General features: G+C 45.7%; 3 protein-coding genes and 1 long non-coding RNA gene across 8 annotated transcripts; 2 read left to right on the plus strand and 2 right to left on the minus strand.

Moving 5' to 3' along the window:
- The first annotated feature begins 365 nt into the window (after positions 1–365).
- LOC117841656 (uncharacterized) lies at positions 366–4,122 on the plus strand. The gene is made up of 6 exons (XM_034722108.2): positions 366–522; positions 653–812; positions 1,426–1,989; positions 2,174–2,654; positions 2,743–2,824; positions 3,631–4,122. Exons 1-6 carry the CDS (start codon positions 484–486, stop codon positions 3,832–3,834), a joined length of 1,530 nt encoding a protein of 509 aa, XP_034577999.1. The 5' UTR covers positions 366–483; the 3' UTR covers positions 3,835–4,122.
- A 552-nt stretch (positions 4,123–4,674) lies between these two features.
- LOC117841659 (DNA-directed RNA polymerase II subunit 4) lies at positions 4,675–5,619 on the minus strand. Its single transcript, XM_034722112.2, has 2 exons — positions 5,455–5,619; positions 4,675–5,292 (listed from the first exon to the last, which is right to left on the minus strand). Exons 1-2 carry the CDS (start codon positions 5,501–5,503, stop codon positions 4,910–4,912), a joined length of 432 nt encoding a protein of 143 aa, XP_034578003.1. The 5' UTR covers positions 5,504–5,619; the 3' UTR covers positions 4,675–4,909.
- A 948-nt stretch (positions 5,620–6,567) lies between these two features.
- On the plus strand, positions 6,568–18,813 carry LOC117841660 (uncharacterized). 5 transcript variants are annotated; one of them, XR_004637332.2, is made up of 6 exons: positions 6,568–6,709; positions 6,858–7,756; positions 16,167–16,216; positions 16,430–16,489; positions 18,067–18,160; positions 18,594–18,813. It is a non-coding gene; the product is annotated as an uncharacterized lncRNA (long non-coding RNA). The 5 variants fall into 5 exon arrangements; XR_004637333.2 differs by having other exon boundaries at positions 6,858–6,973; positions 7,674–7,756; positions 18,067–18,813; XR_011897699.1 differs by having other exon boundaries at positions 18,067–18,813.
- A 50-nt stretch (positions 18,814–18,863) lies between these two features.
- On the minus strand, positions 18,864–21,385 carry LOC117841657 (uncharacterized). The gene is made up of 3 exons (XM_034722109.2): positions 21,119–21,385; positions 19,644–21,022; positions 18,864–19,174 (listed from the first exon to the last, which is right to left on the minus strand). Exons 2-3 carry the CDS (start codon positions 21,014–21,016, stop codon positions 19,153–19,155), a joined length of 1,395 nt encoding a protein of 464 aa, XP_034578000.1. The 5' UTR covers positions 21,017–21,022; positions 21,119–21,385; the 3' UTR covers positions 18,864–19,152.
- Between the last annotated feature and the right edge of the window lie 2,327 nt (positions 21,386–23,712).

The raw sequence follows: 23,712 nt of genomic DNA on the forward strand, positions 1-23,712 counted from the left end.
CCGCGTCCGCCACCACCCCGCCACGCGGCGCGCCGCGACCCGCACCCACCTCCAGGTGGGTCCGGCCAAGGGGTCCCCCGGCGTGCATGAGTGGGTGGGAGAAGAGCTCTGGGTGAGAGAGGATGGCGTGCTTGACCGGGCGCGAGGAACCATGACGAGGAGTGAGAGAGAGAGAAAGCGAGGTGGCCGTTGCCGGTGAGGTAATCACCACCTCACGTCTCATCCTGTAGCCCCTCCATTGACCATCTTGCCCCCCAGCGCTCCCCCGCGCTCTCTACTTCGCGGCCAGTGGCATCCTCCCGTAAATTGCTGCGAAGAGGGAAGGCTAGAAGAGTCATCTGGAAGCCCGTCAAAAGGCGGTCAAAAGTACACACACTCCCGAGCACCACATTTTAACACACACACTCTCTCTCTCTCTTCACCGCACTCCCACACCTCCACGCCGCAGATCTCCGCGGCCGGCGCCTCCCGGGGGCCGCCGCCATGGAGTACGAGCGCATTGAGAAGCCGTTCCCCACCCAGGCACGAACTCCCTTCTCTGACCCCCTGCTGCAGCTGCCCTGCCTTTCCTCCTCCAGATTCTCTCTGTCCGTGGTGATGAGTAATGCGAGCGGTTGCTGACACCGTTGTGCCCTTGTGTAATGGCTTGCAGGGCGGCGGGTTCTCGCCCAAGCGCCTGCGCGCGATGCTGCTGGGGGTGGACAAGCGCCGCAAGGGGCAAGACGCGGAGGAGGACGATGCCGACGCCGGGGACGACTACGGCGCCGTGCCCAAGGCCTCCGTTAAATCCGACGCCGACGCCGAAGCGCGCGGTGGGCACTACGCTCCCCCCCCCCCCCCCCCCCCCCCCCCCCCCACACACACACACACACACACATGCCGCCAGCAATTTGCTAATTTGCTCGGTTGGTTGGGATGGGCTTTGCCCAGTTCTGTGCGCAATTCCGTTCTGCATTGCTTGGTCTCGACCATTTGATTTAGCGGTCAGTCAATTGACAATGCATGAGGAAACTTTGGCTCCCATACTAATTTTTCCCATAAAGATGAATATAGACAATTCTACCCAAATGGACCTCTGTACCCAAAGGGGAAAGAAGAGTCTTTTCATGCTTTATTGACACCGGGGAAGGCGTTTGGTGGTTTGTTTGTGACAGGCCGATGGGGTTGTAGGAAGGGGTCAAATGCGAGTGTCTCACACTTCCAAATTGTACTTCGGTAATTGTGGCCTTCTTTTGGTCAATTTAGCTGTTGTTGGGCCTCTTTTCTTTTCTTTATCTATTTGTGGTTATTCAGGCAGTACAAGTCAACAGTCTTATGTTCATCCTCCTAACTTTCTGATTTTCAGTTACAAGTGCAATAGCGATATGCTGCAGTGATCTTTGGTTGATTTCAGAGTGCGAATGGTGTGATTGTCTTATTATGTAGGTGGAGGTACCATGTGTGAAGAATACAAGGATGTAGATGTGGTGAGCACCATCTCAGAATCTTCAACCTCGCTTGAGACAGGGGGTGGGCACCGGTCGCGAGATACCCACTCCATGGGCTCCAGGGTCAGGGTGCCCGAGGAGGATTCGTGTGACTCTGAGAGTGTGGCTTCTAACTTTGAATTCCACAAGGAACGAGGGGCGTCCGCTCGGTCAGCGGCAGCATCAGTTGTTCCTCCCTTCTCAAAGCCTGCTCCATCAAAGTGGGACGATGCGCAGAAATGGATTGCCAGCCCGACAACAAACCGTCCTAGCAGGGCTGCTGGTGGGGCAGTACCCAGGAAGATGGAGAAACCTAGCTCTGGCATTGGGAGACTACCAGCAACAAAGGTTGTGTTGGAGGCCACGGAGGAGATAGATACTAAGAGGATTGATCCAAGCCAAGAGAAGAGGGAAATTGGGTGGCAGAAAGCTGTAAATTGGGCTCCACCTGATCCCTATCCAGAAGTGGAGCCTTATTCAAAGACTACAATTGCTGCAGAAAGTACAATAGTTGATTCAGCTGGTTAGTATTGTGCCCTGTTCTTTCATCTTACCGCAGCTCTACTACCACAATTCGCTTGTGCTGCATTATGTGTTGGTGGTCAATCCCTTCACTGGGCATTTTTTTTTCTTTTTAACTTCTGTCATTCATCTAACTGGAAAGAATAGAAATCGCTTATAGTTGATTTTTTTTTGAATGGGTGCAGTTACTTTTGATCGTAATGATTCATCCACCCCACTTCAAAGCGCAACAACATGCATACCTCCTCCATCAACAGTTAGGTCAGTATCAATGAGGGATATGGGCACTGAAATGACTCCTATTGCAAGCCAAGAACCATCCCGGACAGGAACACCAGTGAGAGCAACAAGTCCAAATTGTTCTCGGCCAACAACTCCACGAAGGATGTTAGGTCCCAATGCAATTGGAGCTGTTATCAGCCATGGAGAATGTAGCAATGCCGAATTAAGTGAACAGGATCTGCAAACAAAAACTAGGAAGGAGATAATGCTTCTTGGCACACAGCTTGGTAAGACAAATATTGCAGCATGGGCAAGCAAGAAGGAAGAGGAAAAGGATGCATCACTTGCACTGAAAACAGTGCCCATGGACCAATCAACACAGAACATAACTGAAGTCCGTGCAGCTGCTTGGGAGGAGGCGGAAAAGGCCAAATACTTAGCCAGGTACTTATATCTAAGTGTCTTCTATCCTTATTTTTAAATTCTTTTGTTGGTCAGTGACTTGTAATATTCTTTGCCTTTTGCTTTCCAGGTTCAAACGAGAAGAGATCAAGATCCAAGCATGGGAGGATCATCAAAAGGCTAAAATTGAAGCTGAAATGAGAAAAATCGAAGTAAGCAGCTTATTTCCGGTCATTCAAAGTTGCCATGGCCATGGATCCCTATTGATTTTGCTTTTTGTCTGAGATGTGTTTTTCCACCCCTTTGCTTTTTTAGAATTCTTATTTTATTCTTACAACAGCTTGGCAAAGTGCCTATGCGTACACGAGATAATCCCTGCATGGGAAGTTGTTCAGCTGTCTGCTAGCAAAGCTTGACAAAAATATTAGTCACGGGGAATTTGCATATCATTGTAGGAACTTTGCAGCTTATCACCTCCTCCAGCTGTTATTTATCTGAATTCAATGCATATCATCGCCCTTTAGGGCTATCCTTCAATTTGCTGAGGATGCAATTATTTAATCATCTGGTCACTGGTGACCACTGACAAGTAGAATATAAAGATCGTAGTTAGTCAAGACAAAATAAGTAATAACAGCTTAATCACAGAATAAAATTAGCTCAAGACAACACTTGGAACCAGGGCAGTGATTTTTCTCTTGCATCAGCATGACACTTGGTATTAGCATATTTTTCCTTCTGTTTAATCTCGGACACGACGTAGAACAACCAAAGCCTAAAGTATATTAGTTTCATTCAGATATAGCATGGTAGGTTCACTAGCTTATTCAAGTTTGTTATTCTGCTGCCCCTGTTCTCTTCCTCCATATGCTAGAGATGTTAAGGTTCAGAACATATAAAAATCAAATGTGGTAAAATTCTGATTTTCTTAAAACTTTTTTTCAGTAATAACACTGTTTTTTTTGTGGATGTTGCATTTTCATATCAACAAAGGACTCATGGTTTTGTGTTCCTGAAGGTTGAAGTGGAGAGGATGCGTGCCCGTGCTCAAGACAAGCTGATGACCCAGCTTGCATCAGCAAGGCACAACGCAGACGAGAAGCGTGCTTCGGCCGAACTGAAAAGGAACCGTGCGGCAGCAAGGACGGCCGAACAGGTGGAGCACATCCGGAGAACCGGCAGGGTGCCACCTTCGTTTGGCTGCTGGAACTGGTGCTCGTAGGAAGCAAGCTAGCGCTTTTGTCTCTCCCTAGCATCTCCTGGCCATGAAGTATCGTCACCTGTTAGTCTGTTACTGTCTACTAGTGAAATGAATATCGAATGTCTTGTAGAATCGTCCATTTGGATTGATTCAGTAGATATGTGACAGAAGGAGAATGAATCACTTGTAACTATATATATAAGATGTGTGCCTCTTGGTGTCTCTGCTGTGCAGTTACTGTAGTGTCACAGATGTCTCGAAATCATTGTGAAGTGAAGTTCAGAATCAGGCTCAGTTTGCCTGCTTGAATTGCAGGATGTTCTATTCATGTTCATATGCATGGTATAAGTAATATAGGTTGCATCACGGAACAGAAAACCAACTGTTCTCTTTACCTGGGGGCATTCTTCAAAGGCTTGCTCTTCAGTTCAATTAACTGAATGGAGGCCTTTTTGGACAGAATTATGAACAAAATACAATTATATTCATAAACATATGAAAATAACAGAGTTCCCTTAATATACCATGATCAGGGCTCTTGCCAGAACAGATCAAGATAATGTGAAAAGCTATCTGCACCTCGAAAGCCTCTAAGTCTCATAGCCAGGGACTGCATATAATAAGATGTGAGGTTCTTGCATTCTGGGCTGTGGTAAGCACCACGGATGTGGTTCAGAAATCAGGCTCAGCTTGGATTTCCAACTAAAAGTGAGATAGTTATATCAAGAATCCTCCAAGGCTTTGCTTGGAGTGGATTGCCGCTGAGCTTCATGTTTATACCAAGTTACCAACATTTAATAACACTGCACTGCAACTGGATGACAAGTCCAAAGAACTGGAAACCGAGCCAAGCATCCACCATCAAAGGAATACTCATCAGCTCAATTTCAGGCTTTTCGTGCAGAATTACAAACAAAGATCAATAGGGCTCTTAACTTGGATAAGCATACATCAGGAATTCAGGATTGAGGCAGATGAAGTTGACTGTAACATTGATGATCGGTAGGAAATCCTACTACCATCGTTGCCTGATAAGAGAAGTCTCACACAGCTAGGGAAACTGAAGAACTGAACAATGGCACGCCCATGGCACTCTCTACTCGAACTTCTTGATGAGGGAGAGGTCGTTGAGCATCTTCTCAATCTTCTCGTTGCCGGCGTCACCGACGAACCTCCCCCCGGACTTGAGGGATGGTACGAGCGCGGTGGCCTCGCCGCTGGTGTCCGGGCAGAGGTTGCCGAGCGTGCAGAGCTCGAACTCGGCGAGGCCGTAGCGGCTGAGCGTCTCGCGGACCTGGCGCACGGCGTCGGGGTTCTTGTAGCGGCTGAAGCGCTTCACGTACTGCAGCGACTTCTCGAACACCTGCGACACCTGCGACGACGGGTCCGACTCCGACGCGTGCTGCTGGATCTGCTCGTACTTGTGCTCCAGGATGATCGCCACCTCGCAGTTCATCAGGCACTTGGCCTTCAGGAACTCTGCGCCGCCGCAATCATGGCAAAGGGGTCAGTCAGTTCCGCATCGCGGCGGCGATAAGCTTTACCTGACGAAACCCTAGCCGCCCGGGATTGGGTGTTTCGGGAGGCATAAGCAAGGGGGGAAAGCTTGAGAGAGAGAGAGATATGAGAAGGAGAGCGAACCTTCGCCGATCTTGAGCTCGGCAGCGTTCTCCTCCTCCTCGCCGGACATCTTGCCGCTTCCAATCGAAACGAATGCGCCGGAGTTGGACTCGACGACGGAAGGGAAGGAGAGGGGTCAAGACGAGCGGGAGGTTGGTGATGGCGGCGGCGGGCTATGCAGTGGGCCGGCTCGGCAAGGACGGTGAGACCCATATAAAACATGGTTTGGGCTCAGTCCAGAATGAGATGGGCCTCGATTCTTTTTTCCGCGTGGCACTTCGACTGGGCCTCGGGTCCTGGGCGTACGTGGTTGGTTGACGCGTGTCGGGATCGATGGCGCCGCCACCGCCAGCCAGCAGGCCGGCCGCTTCGGCGCGTGGGCAGGTCGGGCCGCCGCCGGCCCCCATCGGCGTGGTGGGGCGGCAGTTGGTGACGAGAGGACGAGAAGGCGACGATCGAGCAAGGAACAAGAACGAGATGCAATCGCTAAAGCGTCGACGCGGTGACGGTGACAAAGCGTCTGGAGGAGCGCCGCCTCTACCTCATCTTTGATGACTGGCCGTGGCCCCAGCTCGGCCGCGCGGGCGCGGGGCTGCAGCGCGGGGGCTCGGCCTCAGGCGGCGCGGGCCCAGCCTCCCGACGGCGTGGGGGCGCGGCGCCAGCGGCCAGTGGCGGGGCAACCCCAGGCGCCCCACCCGCCGCCGCTGCCAGCCCGCACTCCGGGTCGAGACAGGCGGCGACCGGCGACCCCAGCCTCGCGGCTCCTGCGCCCCGCTCCTCTCCAGCGTCGATTTGTAATTTTGTGCGGCTGATTATGCCAATTTTTTGCTAAAATCCTTCCAAACTTTTCTAAAGATCCTGCTGTTGAAATGCAGAGCTTGCTCCTCTCGCCATGCCCTACGCCTCCAGCGGCCTAGAGAAGTGATGCCCGTCGAGGTCCGGCTTGCAGACTGGGCGACGGCGCGAGTACCCGTTCCGGCTTTCAGCTTCACGACATGCTACCTTGATGGTCGCTATGTACTGTGAGTTCTTGTTGTTCCTCTCTGTTCATTCATCTCCAACACAACGTGCACATACACCTGCTTTTGCCATCCAATTAGGTTTGGTCATCCGATTCTATTTAAGTCCAAACCTCCCATACCCTCTAACCTGCACAGACCACTTCGATTGGTATCCTATTATTGGCAACCTGCGTTGTTGCAGTGCCAGGTCCAGGTGAAAAGAAGAAATGGCTGCTGAGATACGTCAGTGCAGATTTAGAGGCAGGCAATGTCAGGTACATTTAGCTTGGGTAATCTTGAAGCTGAATATCAACTTAGGATCCTCATAATTTTTTAGGATGCTCTTTGTTACTTGAATACTCTGTGTGCTACATCATTGCCTGTCACCAATAATTCAGCTCATTGTATCTTCAAATGTGTTAGAAGATAGAGGAGTGGCAGAAGTAGAGCAAACTACATCCGGTGGCAAAGATGTTGATACCCGACCCGAACCTGAGTACTTCAAATGCATAAGTTGTTCTGAGAAACATGCATATCAGGTTTGATACATTTTGATTTTGTTTAAATTTAGCATGCTTAGCAGAAACAAGTGGTGAAATGCAGTCTCTAATTTCTTCTAGAACTAGACACCAACTGTACTGTCTATGATGATGAATTTTTAATACTGAAGTCTCTGGTGGTGAAAGAATGCTCTTCCCCTTGCCAAAATCCAGTAACTTGCACCATTGTCACTGCTGCAATATCCAAGGGTTTGGTGCGCACCAAAAAAATCGACACCAACTATAGCTAATTCAGATTGAGAATTCCTTTCACATTGTTTCTTTTCCTGTGTAAGGATTTTCATGAAGCAGCTCGCCATCACAAGCTAATTTCGAAAGTTATCAGGGTTTCGTAGCATCAAGATACCCCTGTTCCACATATGTAGTTTATTCAGTGTCCATCTCTGAACAAAGCTCACTTAGCATGCTTATGTTGGATCTCAGAAAAGGACACTGCAAAGAAACACCATTTAAATTAGTATTGTTGTGGTTCTCACCATAGCTCTGCAAATATTGTTCCCCAAAATATAGGTGCCCACCTCAGCCGCTGTTTTATTGATGCTTTTGGCTTTTGGATCTTTTTTTCCGTCTGCATCAAAATAATTGGCTCTATATTAAAATAAGTATCCAATGAATGATGCAGCGCGAATGAAAGGGATCATCATGGTACTAACTGACAGGTACTTCAAATTCATTTCAGTGATACTCATTTCACTGGTTTTAGAAGGTTCAACATGTGACTCCCATCCCAAGATATATGATTTTAAGACTGCGAGAATGTTGGTAAGTAAATGCTTATTGCACACATCTTCTTTCGGCTAGAGCTTCCAGAGTAGCTCTTCATAGTATTAAAAAAAAACTGTAGACAGTAGTTCGAAGATCTGTGTATGCCTGATCTTTTTTTTTGGCCTGGGTACAGGCAAAAATATCTGTTGGCAGACTCATCCTTTTCTACTTTGCTGTGGGTACAACTGATTTTTCTTAGATATGAACTCCTTGAATGTAGCTACACCAACCAGAGCATGGTGAAGTAGATATATCTTTCTCCTTTTACCCCCCCAATCGTAAATTAAATGTCAATTTTCCACCCTCACCTTCTTATTGTGTTGTAAACAGTTACAGATTATTATGTGTTATATGCTGCCTAATTTGATGTAGAGCAGTGCCAATATTGATATTCCTAAATTCCTGTTATGAAATATTAGTTTTTGTCCAGCAGCAAAAGGTTATAGTCTATTGTTTATCCTCTGATTGCTAGTCAAGTGGCCTTCATGGATGTGCATTATTTGGAGCATGTTTGGATGCCAACCCAAGTGGCCTGGCCAAAATTTGGCCATTGGCCATGGGTATCAGCAATGTTTGCATGATGGTGCCGATTTGGCTTGACTGGACTTCTGTAGTTTATTTTGCCGCGAAGACTGGCCAAATGGGGGCAGCCAAATCAGCTGCCAAATTTTGGCCTCGGCCCATGCTTTGCCTTGGCCACTTGGGGCCAACATTGAAACATGCCCTTGATTTCCAGTATTGCTGTTAGTAATTATGCCCGTGTCAGTTTTAGTAGCTTTTATGTTATAATCCTAGTCTGTCAAACTTCGTCTTATGGATGAGTACCCTGTTCATATGATGTTAGTATTACTGCAAGCAAAAGTTTTTTTTTAAGTATCTGACTTCCATTTAGAAATAGTGAATTATCCCTGCTTTGGTCAGAAGCAGAATTCCTAGTGCTTTAGCATTTTACAATAAGCAGCTCTGTGATAGGTTTACTCAACAGTAATCCTCAGGTGAGTAATGATATGTAATTATTTACAGAGCATATGCATTGAGAATCCTACCTCAGTCAGTAACTATGACATGTGTTTGTAATTGTAAATGGACCCCATGATGATAAGTGCAACTTTTGCTGTCTATTTCTGAATGTGCCTTTACTTTTAGCTAATCTTAATTAACGCTAAAATAACAAAGCATCAACTTACAATCTGAACTAATTATATTAACTCTCCAACTGCAAAAAGATACGAAACTCTTCACGGTTTCATCAAATCTGAATCGTTATCCCTGTCTTTCCAAATAGTTTGAACACAGAGATTATAAAAAGAGCCTTTTTATCATCTTTACATTTCAAGACTGAACCATTATTTGATGACAAGATCAATGGTCATTAAAAGTGCTTTGCCCTAAATTCATATTAGCTATGTAATTCCTCAAATTAAAATGAAACTGAAATCAACAAAGGCAGAATATTTAAGACTGTTAGATTGCTTGTTTATCATTGGCACAAATTTATTTACTCTTTTATTTTCTTCGGTTATGCAAAACTAGCTGAAAATGTCACATACCAATTTTTTTCGCCATATGCATACTATGATAGATAGACCATCAAAGCATAAGGCCATCCTCCCTAAATACAAACTTAACCATGGAGAGGGCTTGGGCATATTGCTTAAATTTTAATGCATTCTTATCTATGCTTGAATTCATGTTGGCTATTTGTTACGGTCCTGGTAAGCTGAACCGTAACGAGAACGGATTGGAGGAGAAGACAGGAGAAATGGCGAGAGAACCAGAGGAGGAAGAAAGGAAAAAAGCGAAGAACAGCAAGAACAGAACAGCTGGCGAAACGGTTTCAGTTCGTTCTCTCTTCCCCGTCCGGAAACAGACGGCCTGCTCGGTTGTGCTACATCCGGCTGGCTGCTGCTGCAGCTGAAGCAGCCAGCCGTTCGGCAGCAAGCAGCCTATTCTCCATCAGCCTGCCTAAATATCTCTCTCCTGTCTAATCTTGTGTACACCTACAGCTACAGTGCTGCGAAGCTCAGCCGATTGGCTGCACAGCTAAAAAAAGAAACAGTCGGAGCACATGGTCTTAACAAAGTTGATCCATTTCCAAATAAATATTCGATGAAGGTCATGATTAAGATCAATCCTACCAGATTACTTGCTAGGCTGCTGCAGCGCCTGTAGCTGCTGCTGGGTGGCTGCTACAGCTGCAGCCACAGCCAGCACTACCGAACACAGCCAGACTTGCCTCTATACGGCTTACAGAGCCGAGTCTTGGGCTCACACACGCACACAACCAGCCCAACAACTTGACTGGCCCAACACCCAGCCCAGCACTCACACTTCATATTCCCCGCGCCTAGCACAGGTCCTTAAGGCCATAACACTGCCTCCCCCACAAAATCCAGCTTGCCCCCAAGCTGGAGCATCAGGGAAAGGCCGATGCAGGTCAGTGATTTCTTCCCAGGTGGCCAGTGCAGCAGGTAAACAATCCCACTGAACAAACACTTGAGAAACCGAAGTTGACCCATGCTGAATTAAGCGATGATCAAGCAAAGCCACCGGTTGAACTGGAGCAGGTGAATCAACTGGCAGGGAAGGAAGTTCAGAACTGATTGGTGTTGTAGCAGAAACATGCTTCTTGAGCTGGGAAACATGGACCACAGGGTGAATGCGGCACTCAACCGGAAGGTCCAACTTATATGCCACAGAACCAACCCGTTGCAACACCTTGAAAGGTCCATAAAATTTGAAGGAGAGCTTCTGATTGGATCTAGAAGCCACTGATGTCTGATTATATGGTTGAAGCTTGAGGTACACCAAGTCATTCACTTGAAATTCACGCTCAGTGCGAAGCTTGTCAGCCTGAGATTTCATTCGCTGCTGAGCCCGGAGGAGCTGCTGCTGAATCAACTTGGATAATAAATCGCGTTCAGTCAACCTTGTCTCCAACTCAGGCACAGCTGAAGCAGTCAAGTTGGTGATGCCAAAATGCCTTGGGGGATGACCATAAAGAACTTCAAATGGTGTATGACCCAATACCGAATGAAAAGAGGTATTATACCAAAACTCAGCCAAGGTAACCACTTATTCCATTGTTGAGGACAAGAATGGACTGAACATCTCAAAAAAGCCTCTAGACACTGATTCAACCGTTCTGTTTGACCATCCGTTTGAGGATGATAGGAGGAGCTCATCAAGAGCTGAGTATCAGATAGTTTGAAAAGCTCTTGCCATACCTGACTTGTGAAGATCCTGTCTCTATCAGAGATGATTGATTCAGGTAACCCATGCAGTTTGTAGATGTTGTCCATGAACATCTTAGCGACTTGAAGAGCTGTAAAAGGGTGAGATAAAGCCAAAAAGTGTGCATACTTGGGTAAATTTATCCACAATCACCAATATAACATTCATCCTGTTGGAAGAAGGCAAACCCTCAATGAAGTCCATGCTAATGACTGTCCAGGGTACTGATGGCACAGGAAGAGGTTGCAGTAAACCAGGAGGTTTGAAATGTTCAGATTTAGCCTGCTGACAGATGGAACATTGTGTGATAAATGCCCTGATGGTGTTCTTCATCTTAGGCCAAGAAAACAAAGATTTAACTCGGTGATATGTGCCATGAAATCCAGAGTGGCCCCCAATGCCACTATTATGCAGTGCTTGCAGCACATGTTGCTGAGCTAATGTGTTGTTACCCAGCCACACCCTGCCTTTATGCCTGATAACACCTTCCACCATAGAGTAGCCTTTTGTATCAGGACCAGCAATTGCTAATTCAGTCAGAAGCTGTTTGGCAATGGGATCCTCTTGATAGCCTTGCACTAATCTCTCCACCCAAGCAGGTGAGCAAGAAGAAACAGCAAAAATTGTTTCAGTTACAGGACAGCGTGACAAGGCATCAGCAGCTGCATTTGTAATACCCTTCTTGTAGACAATTTGAAACTGCAGATCCATCAATTTCAGTAATGCCTTGTGCTGTAACTTTGTATGAATGCGTTGATCAGTTAAGTGCAGGAGACTTTTATGATCAGTTCGAATAAGGAATGGTTTATGTTGCAAGTAAGGCCTCCATTTTTCAACTGCCATCAAAATTGCCAGACATTCTTTCTCATAGGTTGACAAACCCTGATTCTTGGGACATAATGACTTGCTCAGATAAGCCACTGGATGTTCTTCTTGCATTAATACAGCACCCAAGCCTTGGTCACTAGCATCGGTCTCCATGACAAATTGTTTACTGAAATTTGGAATAGCTAAGACAGGAGCCTGTATTAAAGCTTGCTTGAGTAATTGAAATGCTTCCTCAGTGAGTGGTGTCCATTGGAATTGAATTCCTTTCTTGAGTAAAGTAGTTAGGGGTCTGCTAATCATCCCATAGTGCCTAATAAATTTTCTATAATAGCCAGTTAGTCCCAAAAATCCCCTCAACTCCTTAAGAGATGTTGGAATTGGCCAATGCACAGCCAGTATTTTGGAAGGTTCAGTAGATACTCCTTGAGCAGAAATACAGTGTCCCAAATACTCTATCTGTTGCTGGCCAAAAGAGCACTTGGACAATTTTATGAGAAACTGATTAGCCTCAATGATTTGTAACACCTGTTTCAAAAGCTCCACATGCTCCTCAAAAGTAGAGGAATAGACTAGAATGTCATCCATGAAAACCAACACCCCTTTCCTCAACGATGGTGCAAATATCTGATTCATAACACTCTGAAATGTAGCAGTAGCATTAGTAAGGCCAAAGGGCATTACCAAGAATTCATAGAGACCACTGTGGGATCTAAAGGCAGTCTTATGCTCATCTCCTTTGGCAATTCGGATCTGATGATAGCCAGATCTGAAATCAAGCTTGGAAAACCATTTAGAGCCAGCCAATTCATCTAGGAGTTCATCCACAATTGGTAAGGGGTGCTTATTTTTGACAGAGATGGCATTCAAGTGCCTGTAGTCCACACAAAAACGCCAGGTGCCATCCATCTTCCTAAGCAATAGCACAGGAGAAGCATAGGGACTGGTACTCGGCTTGATTGTGCGATTCTTGAGCATTTCAGCAAGTTGGTTTTCAATTTCAGACTTTTGAGCTGGTGTATATCTGTAGGGTCTGATGTTTACTGGTTGTGCCCCAGGAACTAATTCAATCTGATGATCACATTGTCGTGGAGGAGGCAAGGTTGTGGGCTCTTTGAATAAGTGCTGGTAGTCAGACAGCACCTGTTGAATGGCAGGTGGAACAGATTGCATGATATCCTCAGATAATGAGTGGAGCTCCTCCACCTCAGTGTGTATTTGATGTCTTGAGAGCTGGGGTAACATCATGACACAGTGAGTAACAGCATGTCTCCTGAGTAACCCTTTCACTTTTCTTGCACCAATAGGAGTACATTTGGTGACCTCAGACTGAACCCCCTTCAAAGTAATTCGCTTGCCTTTATGAGTAAATCTCATAATCTTTTTCTTCCAATTTACCCACATAGGACTACAGTCCTCTAACCAATCTTCACCAATGTGTTGGGAACCGCCCCACAACACACCCTGAACGGTATGACGGGGACCCTCTCTCTTAAATCGACCCTAACCTCATCACCTTCCCCTTTGCAAAGCTAATAAATGACCGAAGTTAACTATCACGAAGGTGTCCACTTTGTTGTTTTGCAGGCAAGGACTCGCGAAGTTAAATCCCCCATGGAGCTCTCAGCGATTTGGCTTCGGGTGGATGCCGCGACCAGAAGCCGAAGGTAGCTGGCTTCGACCAAAGAAGGCGGGAAGATTACGGAGGCTCGCTCGGTCTCGACGAAGCTCGTAAGTGAGGAAGAGGGTAAACGGGATGGTCCTGGGACAACTTCATAGCAGGACGACTCCGTAATGAGAATCTTGTACAAGGTTGGATATGTAATTTCACCATGAAAGTGACATCTTGAATAGGACCCAAGTTACTGTCCTGTACGGAATATTCCTAGGATGTAGTGGTTGAGTATGGGTATAACGGGGATGCGGAAATGTAACTTTATGGCTCTATAAAGGGAGGTGAACCGTCCCCCCCCCCCCCCCCCCCCCCCCCCGAAGGGCATTAATCACTGATAGGACAGCCACTGTAACGTTTGTCTGAACGGCAATTATCTTCATCATAACGTTCCTACTATTGTTTGGGAGTACCCCAACACAATGATCATATCAAAACACTTCAATGGTGAGATTCCTACATCTGACAAGAAGGTATGCTTTTGAGTAGCCCACTGCAGATTTTGGATTTTCCTGGTACAAGTCATGGCTGAGCCATCTGCTGTCACAAATGAAGAAGCTACACAGTCTTGTTGTGGATATTGCAACTGAGCAGCCAAGGCCTCACTGATAAAAGAGCCCACACTGCCAGAATCCACTAAAATGAGGACCTCCTGTTTGCCAATACAACCTTGTAACCTCATTGTTTTCCTTTTCACTGAACATGAGACTGGAGCATCCCCAATCGCCATCACTACATCTGATTCCTGTTCAGTATCACTAGAACAACTGCCACTTTCATCAGGTGGTTCCAAGGCATCCATCAGTTCTTCAATGACATGCAAGGGAAATTGTGGAGGGCATTTGTGATTAGCACCCCATTTTTCACCACACTTATAGCACAATCCATTCTTCTTCATGAATGCCATTAACGACTTCACCTTGTCCTCAGGATCAGATCTGTCCCCTTTGGGCTTCATTGGTCCAGCTTTGTTAGCAGCAACCGGCTTAGTTTTGTCAGACCCGAAAGAGTGTTTGAAGGGCAACTTGGGCATGTCTTTGACATGTCCTCGCCCCACACCCACAGCTAGTTCTTCTTCCTGTAACAATGCCAATGCAGAGGCTGTTGAAACATCTTTGGGTCTGTGTAATGCAATTGCCGACCGAATCTCTTCTTTGAGGCCTCCCACAAATTTGGTCACAAAATAAGTATAATCATAAGCTGTGTTGTACAACAAAATGCCATGGGAAAGTTGCTCAAATTTCTCAAGATACTCTGAAACTGAGCCCGATTGACGAAGAGTATCAATACGACGCAACAGAATTTGATACTGATCCCGATCAAACCGATTCAGAGCAGCATCACACAGCACGTCCCAATCAAGGATCCTGCCTCTGCACTCCAATGTCTGAAGCCAAGCTGCTGCGGTCCCCTTGAAGTTGAGAGCCGCAAATCGTGTCTTCAGGTGAGGGCTCACGGCATATACCTCGAAATACATCTCACACCAGTCACGCCATAATCGAGGATTTTCACCGTCAAACCGGGGAAATTCAAGTTTGGGCATAGGAGCTTGCCGTGGCCCAAACTCGCGATTCTCAGGTTGTGACTCAAATTGAAACGAGGAATGGTCAAGGCACGTACCCGTGACCGGGCGTGACCAGCATCCCGGTGACCCAAATCGATGCGGTGCCCACTAGGCCGCTCCGGTGCCAGCGCTGGCGAGCGCGGCTGCGGTGGAGCCATGTTGAGGTCGAAGGGATTGATCCACGCTGGTGGCGGTGGAGGCCGAAGCCGGGTAGGCGGTGGTGGCGCCGTCTCCAAGCGCTGTAGGCGCGACGCCGCTTCCTCGGACTTAGTCAGCAACGCGCCCAGGGATGTGTCCGCCGTCGATTGCCATGCCTCTAGCCTGCTGATCTTGTCCAACGACTGCTGCATCATCAGCTTGAACCCCTTGAACTTGCGCACCAGATCGTCAAGTGTCGCCGCCATATGTGTCTGAAGCTTTGTCGGCTTACGAGGAGGCGCCAGATCTCGCGGCGTTCGGAGTACTAGGAAAAATTTCTGGTGGGATTGTGGCGCTCTGATTACCAATTGTTACGGTCCTGGTAAGCTGAACCGTAACGAGAACGGATTGAAGAAGACAGGAGAAATGGCGAGAGAACCAGAGGAGGAAGAAAGGAAAAAAGCGAAGAACAGAACAGCTGGCGAAACGGTTTCAGTTCGTTCTCTCTTCCCCGTCCGGACATAGGCTTGCCTTTATACGGCTTACAGAGCCGAGTCTTGGGCTCACACACGCACACAACCAGCCCAACAACTTGACCGGCCCAACACCCAGCCCAGCCCTCACACTTCATATTCCCCGTGCCTAGCACAGGTCCTTAAGGCCATAACACTATTGGTCCTATCTCTTGTTTTTTCTTTTGATCATGCCCTGTACAAATTACGCCATTCCCCTCAAGAAAAACCTTGTATTGCCTCAAATTTTATACATTAGCATACTGTCATGTACTTACAAGCGCTTAACTGAGATCATACTGCATTAATCTTTTTTTAGAGGGCATCATACTGAGTTATCTAATTAACTTTGCTATAAACATAAAGTGCATGCTATGTTCGTTCTTTTTTATTTGCAGAGAAAGGTCTACCATTTACTGTAATTGGTTCCCACATTTACTGTCTGTCTTTGTACATTTGCAGGTTCCTACTATGACTGCGTCCACACCAACAAAATCATGGACACTTGCGAGGTAGAGGATCAGATTACCTTTTAATCATGGACACGTTACGGTGACTGGGTTTTGCAGTTCTAAATTATGTTAATCACGGATGAGGGACATTTCTATGTTTCAGTGATTTGGCGTGTTTCCATCTGGATACTCTGCTGAACATTTCTTTCTTTTGTACTGTATGGGTCATGCTACAAATTTTTATTTACTTAGATATTTTCTACTATTTTGCAGCCACGGGTTCACAGGAGAGTCCCTCCTTGCCTCCACGACAACTGATCAGCTTTGGCTTTGGTAAGGCATGATGCCTTGTTTCTTCTTGAGTTATTTTCCAGTGAGTGTCTGTAGACTATAAATCCATGTTAATCCTACCTTGGAATGTGCGTTTACTATGAACCTATATTAATCCTACCTCTTTTAACACATTTTGCTGTTTAGATTTGAATTACAAATCAGTGAATATTTAAAATGTTTACATGCTGGTTTTGGAAAATTAGGAATCTAACAACGTACAATTTTTGTTTTCCATTTTACTACAAATGTTCCACCCAAAACAGGTTTAGCAATTATAATTCTCATCTCTTCTTTTCATTGTGTATCAATATGGATATTGATGTCACTATCACGTGATAATGGATAGTGGTCTAGAGGTGGGATTGATTTAGCTTGGTCAGGCCCTACTTTGTGTTGGTTTTTTTTTTTTGTAAGGATCCTTGTTTTCAAATCTCGCATCCTCACTCTGGTCCAAGGTGAGGTGATGCTTTTGTAATTGAACCTTTTTCTCTCTTAATTCAAAGAAGTGCAGCTCTCTGCATGTTTGATTAAAAAAAATGTGACCATGTTTGATAAATTTCTGACACCATCTACTTAATTTTCTGTTTCTATACAGATTACCAAACTGATGATTGTGGTACATTTACCAAATCACTTTCTCCATGTCTGATAAGTAGGCTGCACCACAATATTAAAATCTGAATGCTTAGATACTAGGTTCTCATATTTCTACCATGAACAAAGCTAGTCATCTAGACATGAATTTGAGAGAACCAGATGTGTATGCAAACTATAAGCTCTTGAAAATTGCGCATCGCAACCACTTAAAAAAAACGAATGCAAGAGGATGGAAGCTGTCATTTCTATAGACAATCTGAAGAAACTTTCTCAATGCGAAATGATGAAACATAATGCTCATTGCTATATCATATATGGTGCCATTCGTATATTGTATTTTTAAAAGAATCTCTTCTGTACAATGTCAATCCATAGTTCCCCCTTGCCTAACCCAAAAGCAATCTATCAACGCATAAAACAACCTGGTCATGAAAAAGCAAAGGATAGCACGAACTATGACCTGATATTTGCCTTTAAGATTTCAGCGACAGCCATCAGCTCTGAAGGTATTGTTAGAGTTCGCTTCCCTATTAGGTTTCACTTTTGTAGTAGTGCATTCAGAACGTCTCGAGCTTCTACTGTGTAATCCAAATCCTTTGATATACAATAACAAGCTGTAAACTATTGGCCACCTCTCTTGAAAAATAACCTGGCAATGGACGTTGTGCTACCAAGTTCATTATCCAATCATTATAAGGTTGACCTGCATTTTTTTCTTCTGTAGTAAAGAAAGTCCTGTCGATTTGTTTTAAAAAATCAACACACTGTACCAATAATCTCGGTGCGGCAATAGTTATTTCCATTTGCATTAATTGAAAACAGGTTTCCTTCTCTCAACACTCTATTTTTGCTCAGGCCTTACTGCAGCGAATATTCATCCACTGCACTTTTCTCCTCCCAACAGCACCTAGCGAACTACCTTATGCTTTTAGGTTGTTATTAAATCTAACAAATACCTATTGCTAATTCATTGATGACAGGTTACTGCTGATTCTGACAGCAACGGCATCTATAGAAGAACAAAGTCAGCAAAGTTAAGTTTAGCCTCTACCCAAACCCTCATCATCATTCATGGTAACCACGCATCTCAAATTGCTAAGCCTGTGTTGTCCTATGCCTAAAAGCTACTTATCCTCATCTCTATAAATTGTGCTCAACTCCTCACAGTTTCACATTCCTTTACAAGTAACTACTATTAGTCACAATTACAACAACTGAACTTCTTGATGATCCAGAAGTGGTTGCAAAACCTTTTGAAGATCAAATTATACATAATAGTAGACTTTACTCTGTCCCACACCTACTTTTATACTTCATAGACAACTTCAACTCTTTCTTTTCTCTGCCGTTTAAGTTTCAGCTTCAAATTTTACTGGACGCTCACTTTTAGATGTTCTATATATAATGAGCTCTCATATTAAAGTGATGTGTGTATTTTCATTACTTGTACTAATTTTCTTATTTCATTACGTCTACGGATAAATCGTTTTTTGCAACCATCTTCCAGGTAGTGAAGGCGTGAAGCAACCAACACCACATGGGCAAGCACTACAATCATTTCAATTATAGACCTGTATGGATCCAACTACCCTCAAACTTAGCAATCTTGTACATTATCTGCCCCTGTTCTTGCTCTACTAGGCTACTACTGTGGAGCATATAATAGTCCCAAGTGCTATATGTATTGTGTGTGCTGACTTGTGCTTATCTAAATATGTTTTCACCAATTCCCTATCCATCTCTATGACACATCAACATGAAATCGCAAAGCAGTCTCTGGTATTCGTGCGTGGTAAATTAAACACAAGCAAACTTAGAGATTAAACTTCACATACAGACTTGGTATAACACGTGCAAGTTCAAGAACCAAGTGGCACATCCACACAATGACAAATTAAAGATTGTACTTAAAACAGCAGGACACACGACGAACTTCCTTTTTGACGAACCTACAGAAGCCTTCAGTTTTGTTGACGAGAGATCAGGACAGAAGCCTTTCTTCAGTTTTGACCATTTAGAAGAAAGCACGACAAGTAGGATGAAGTACTATTGGCAGCCGTGACTCATTATTCCATATCCTTCCTCTTCCTGCAATAAATAAATAAAAATGAACTAGATGGAAGATGTTCAAATTAAACTTGCTTCTGTACTGCGACCAAGAGAAGGATTAGCAATGCACAGCCGAAGTAAGTTGTTTACTTAGGAAAGAATTGCAAACAAACAGACAACATTGAAGGTTAAATGGTAGTATACTTGACTTCCAATTAACTGCTAGTAATTTCCAACAGCATATAAAAGAAGGCATATATATATTGGCAGGCAGCTCTTATGTTCCAATCATAAGCTTCAAGGCTCAAATGTTTAGTAGGCTGCAGGCTACGCTAGTATTCTGCAGGTTGGAGAAAGAGGCTACACTACAACATATGAAATGCCAACAATGCAAGATTGAAGCCATGGACACAAACTTTTGCAGCAATATTCAAATATGGAACCGGCCGGCAGAATCAAAATCTATTGAGTTATTTATAAAAGGGCATGCAGCAGCAATAGTACATACCTTGATAAATTGCAGAACCTGGGGAACTCACAAGCACGGAAGGGCAATGGAGAGGGATACGAGGACGTTGAGCTGATGAAGTCAATGTCGTCGTCGGGTTGAAGGATCTCATTCCCATCCATATACAGATAAAATGACTTCACGGTCTTTGTGCTCATGTCTATGGAGAGTACCGACATCTTCTCGAAGGCTTTTCCAAACTCAAGGAAAAGGAAGTGCACTACATGTGGCCTGTCAATGTCGACTTGAGGGTGAATGGGGATGCCGCGTCGGTAGCGGTCAGGGAGGTCATCAGAGGTGACAGTGTAGTCCTCCTTCCACGCCATGCTGCCGCCTATCACGAGGGTGTGGCAGGTGATGGTGAAGCCAGTGCCGGGTTGGAGCGCTCCATAGGCAAGGTCATCATGGCGGGCGACATGGACGAACTTGAGCAAACGGCCGTGGTCGATGACGGACACGCCACCGATGGTGCCGGATGTGGCTTTGCGGGCTCTGGTAAGAGGGGACTTGTCCTCAGGGAACCAGAGGAAGGAGACGGTAAGGGCGGGCACTTTATTGGACACGTCGCAGAAGAGTATGCCTCGGTTGTAGTCGATCCAGCACAGCCATTTTTGGAAGGGGATGACGGCGGTGGTCTGCCAGCGGGAGAGTTCCAAGAGATCATCAGCAGAGGGGTTGTGAGGGGACAGGATTTGCACACGATTGGAGTCCCATTTGCCGCCAAGCTGATCGCCAGTGAAGGAGGAGCGCAGCAAGCAGATGTCAGCGAAGGCCTTAGTGCGGCCGCGGTCAATGGCGGGTACGTAAAGAGTGAGCTGTGCCACCACGAACTCCTCTTTGTCTCCGCACCATAGGCCCAAGGATATCATATGCAGCAGGCTGGGAGTAGTAGTAGCATTTGAAGGTCGACGACGTAGGCGGTGATCGCCGCGGCAATAATCAAACTTGGGCTCGGTACAAGGGGGGAGCAATCTAAGAGAGGATGAGGAAGGGTTGTTCTCGTTGGGTCTGAAGATGAAGAAGTTCTGAACTAAAGCTTTAGAAGGCCTCGGGGTGATGATGGTGGTGTTGGTGGTGGTGATTCTGGTGACGACGACGAGCAGGGCAAGATGGCGGTGGGTCGCCAGCATGCTTAACGGCTCCGTCTTGAGGGGATCCGGAAAACCCGGCAGCTGCGCGTACAGGCGGGAGATGCGCGGGGGCTCCTCGACGGAGAAGGCGATGCGGAAGTCGGCGCCCCAAGAGGTGGTTCCGGACGCCCTGATGGGCGCCTTGGAGTCGTCGGGGAAGGACTCATCGTCGTCCCTGCGGAAGACGTAGCGCTCCAGAAGCATCCACTTGGGGAACCCCCCGGCCGCGGCGGCGGCGGACATGGCGACCTTGAGACAGCAGCAGATCGGGAAATTAAATTAGATGATCGGCGACCTCTGTGAGGATAAATCGGGGGGGATTTGTAAGGTGATGAGGTGCCTTACCGATGAGAACGCCGGAGACCCGCGGCCGGCAAGGAGAGGGCGAGGCGGAGGCGGCGAGAGGTGTGCGGAGGCGGCGAGAGGTGTTCCGGTACGAGGCTTCCATGTATCGGTCGGTTACCGACCTACTGAAAGAAATAGAATGGGCCTGCGCCAGGCCTAATTCATTTCCTCGCGGCCCAAATTGTTGACCCATACACAACATGTCGCATGCCGTGCCGCTGTTGATGGGCTGCTTGTTTGTATACGAGGCTGTATGCAGTTTGGGCCATTGGGCTTTGAGATGGGCCATTGGGCTCTGTACAAAGCAGCACATTCTGAACCGTGAAAAGGGAGGAAAAAAAAGAGCAAGTAATACCAAATAGCTAGTATTAAATTTAGCACGTGGCTGTTTAGATGGAATGCTAATCTTTAACACCTTAGAGTAAAAATGGAGCGCAAGTCAGAGCTGCTGTTTGACGCCAAGGAAGGGAACGGTTGCGCAAGAAACAACATTATCAGTCCCCAAAAATATAGCCTGAATCCAAATGCATTCGTAGCTATTCATCGTATCAGCCTGACAATGTTTCACTAGAGGAAGAAACCAAGTACCAGCAGCAAAGAAACTACCACCTCTCATTTCCAGATACTCTCCTTCCAAATTCAGTCATGACTTCATCTTGCGCAGCCACTTGAGCGAGTTCTCTAGCTCAGCATACGCCGTGACCTCTGTGAAACTCTTGGTCTCAACGGCATAATCAAACACTTCATGATGGGCTACTTGTTTGTATACGAGGTTGTATGCAGTTTGGTCCATTGGGTTTTGAGATGGGAAAACTGATAATCTATCTAGAGTTAAATGCACCGTGTGCCCTTTAACTTGTTTGACTGTGCCAAATCGGTCCATCAACTGTGAAAACGTATTTATTTTGGTCCAAATAGCCACGGTGTGGCATTTTTGTCGACGGGCGGCACCAACATGTGGTCCACGACGTTCAAACGCGTTGGAGGGCACCTGGTCGGTAAGATAAGTGCAATTTGGCCATTGGAATTATCTGCCCATTGCATAACCCATCCTCTGCTTCCTCGAGTCCGTCGTCAACTAGAAGACGGGCAGTCGCTGCAGGGAATCGGTGTAGAGGAAGGTTCAAGCACCTCCGTCCGAATTCTCCCTTCCTCTCCTCTACTCTCTTTCGCAACCCGGATTCTCCCATCCTCTTATTGTCCCCTCCTCCTCTACACGGGAAGAAGGAGCTTGGGATCCCCCGTTAACCGCTGGCCGGCGGTGAATCCGGGCGATGGTACCCCTGGTGCAGCGCGAAGGCGAACCTACGCCAGTGTAGGTGAGTGAATCATAGCCAAAATCTATGGGATTTCGTTGTGATTTTGAGCGGATGCCTTCAATTTTGCTTTGTCTAGGGTTTGATTTCAGGTAGTTTCCCCCATTGTGTTCATAATGTAGGTGATGATAGTGATGAGTTCACAATTGAGTTGCATCATAGAGGTTTCTTTGTTGGTCAAGGGTTGAATCGAGCATATGTTGATTCAAAAGTTTCTTGGTTTGATCACTGTGAGGTAGATAGTTGGTCTCTATTGTGGATTCAAGATTTTCTTGAGCAACTTGGTTATCTGAAGAGTACATGTTTGAAGATTTATTGGTTGCTGCTGGGGAAAGATCTTTCTGATGGTCTTAGAATAGTCTGTTCTGATGGTGACTCAGTGGTCATAATGTCTTTGGTGAAGAAGGTCAAGAATTTTGTGCTTTATGTTGACCATAACGATAATATTGCAGGACTAGATTGGGATGACATTGTAGCAAATCCGGGATGACATTGTAGCAAATCCAGTAGTTAGCCTGCCAAAAGTGTTGAGCCCAAAAAGGTTGAAGTTAATGAGAGGAATCGAAATAAATATGAAGAGGAAAAAAACAAGACTAACCATGACAGATTGAGTTCACTTGTTGCTTCACTGTATCATCTGAAATAAGTGTCTCAAATGCTTCCACGACCTGAATAGAAATTTTATAAGATATGTGATGTCCAAATCATGTGTGCCAAAGCAAACTACAGAGCAAAAATGACATCAAGTTTTAACATCAATCTCAACAAATTGTCAATCTCATCCAGGTGATAACATACCTTTGCAATCTATTCAAGATTAAAAAAGAAAGATCAAATGCTCAAGTGAACATTAACGTGATATCCAGTTTATACCTGCCCCTTTGATGCACTTACACCATCATCAAATAAATTGGCAGGTGTTAACATCATGCAACTTGCTAATTTCTGTGGTAGCAATGGCCAATCATGCTCCATTCACCACATGATCAATCTCTCCATCAAGACCGATATAGTTCAAATATGCTATGACATCAACAACCTGTATGCCAGTGCTGAGATTAGATTTTCCTGAAGATAAAGCCTAAAATATTCACTCAAAGGCAAGTCTTCCTCAGAAATAGGGTCTAAAAGAAGAAAGAAGTTCAACAAAAACTCAACAGAAAAGGAGAAAAAAATGAACGGTGGAAAAGACAAGCAATTATATACCTCTTTGGTGTCTTCCTGTGTTGCATCGTGCAGTGCAAATATTTTTTTCTATCTAAATGCAGCATTATCATC

This window comes from Setaria viridis, chromosome 1 (assembly GCF_005286985.2).
Source record: "Setaria viridis chromosome 1, Setaria_viridis_v4.0, whole genome shotgun sequence".
Classification (NCBI taxonomy): domain Eukaryota; kingdom Viridiplantae; phylum Streptophyta; class Magnoliopsida; order Poales; family Poaceae; genus Setaria; species Setaria viridis.

Coding starts and splice junctions, on each gene's coding strand:
- LOC117841659 (XM_034722112.2), bottom strand. CDS start 5,503: ATGTCCGGCGAGGAGGAGGAGAACGCTGCCGAGCTCAAGATCGGCGAA. Junction 5,293..5,454: donor CGAGCTCAAGATCGGCGAAG/GTTCGCTCTCCT, acceptor GCGGCGGCGCAG/AGTTCCTGAAGGCCAAGTGC.
- LOC117841656 (XM_034722108.2), top strand. CDS start 484: ATGGAGTACGAGCGCATTGAGAAGCCGTTCCCCACCCAG. Junction 523..652: donor AGAAGCCGTTCCCCACCCAG/GCACGAACTCCC, acceptor AATGGCTTGCAG/GGCGGCGGGTTCTCGCCCAA. Junction 813..1,425: donor CGCCGACGCCGAAGCGCGCG/GTGGGCACTACG, acceptor CTTATTATGTAG/GTGGAGGTACCATGTGTGAA.
- LOC117841657 (XM_034722109.2), bottom strand. CDS start 21,016: ATGTCCGCCGCCGCCGCGGCCGGGGGGTTCCCCAAGTGGATGCTTCTG. Junction 19,175..19,643: donor AGGTTCTGCAATTTATCAAG/GTATGTACTATT, acceptor TATTTATTGCAG/GAAGAGGAAGGATATGGAAT.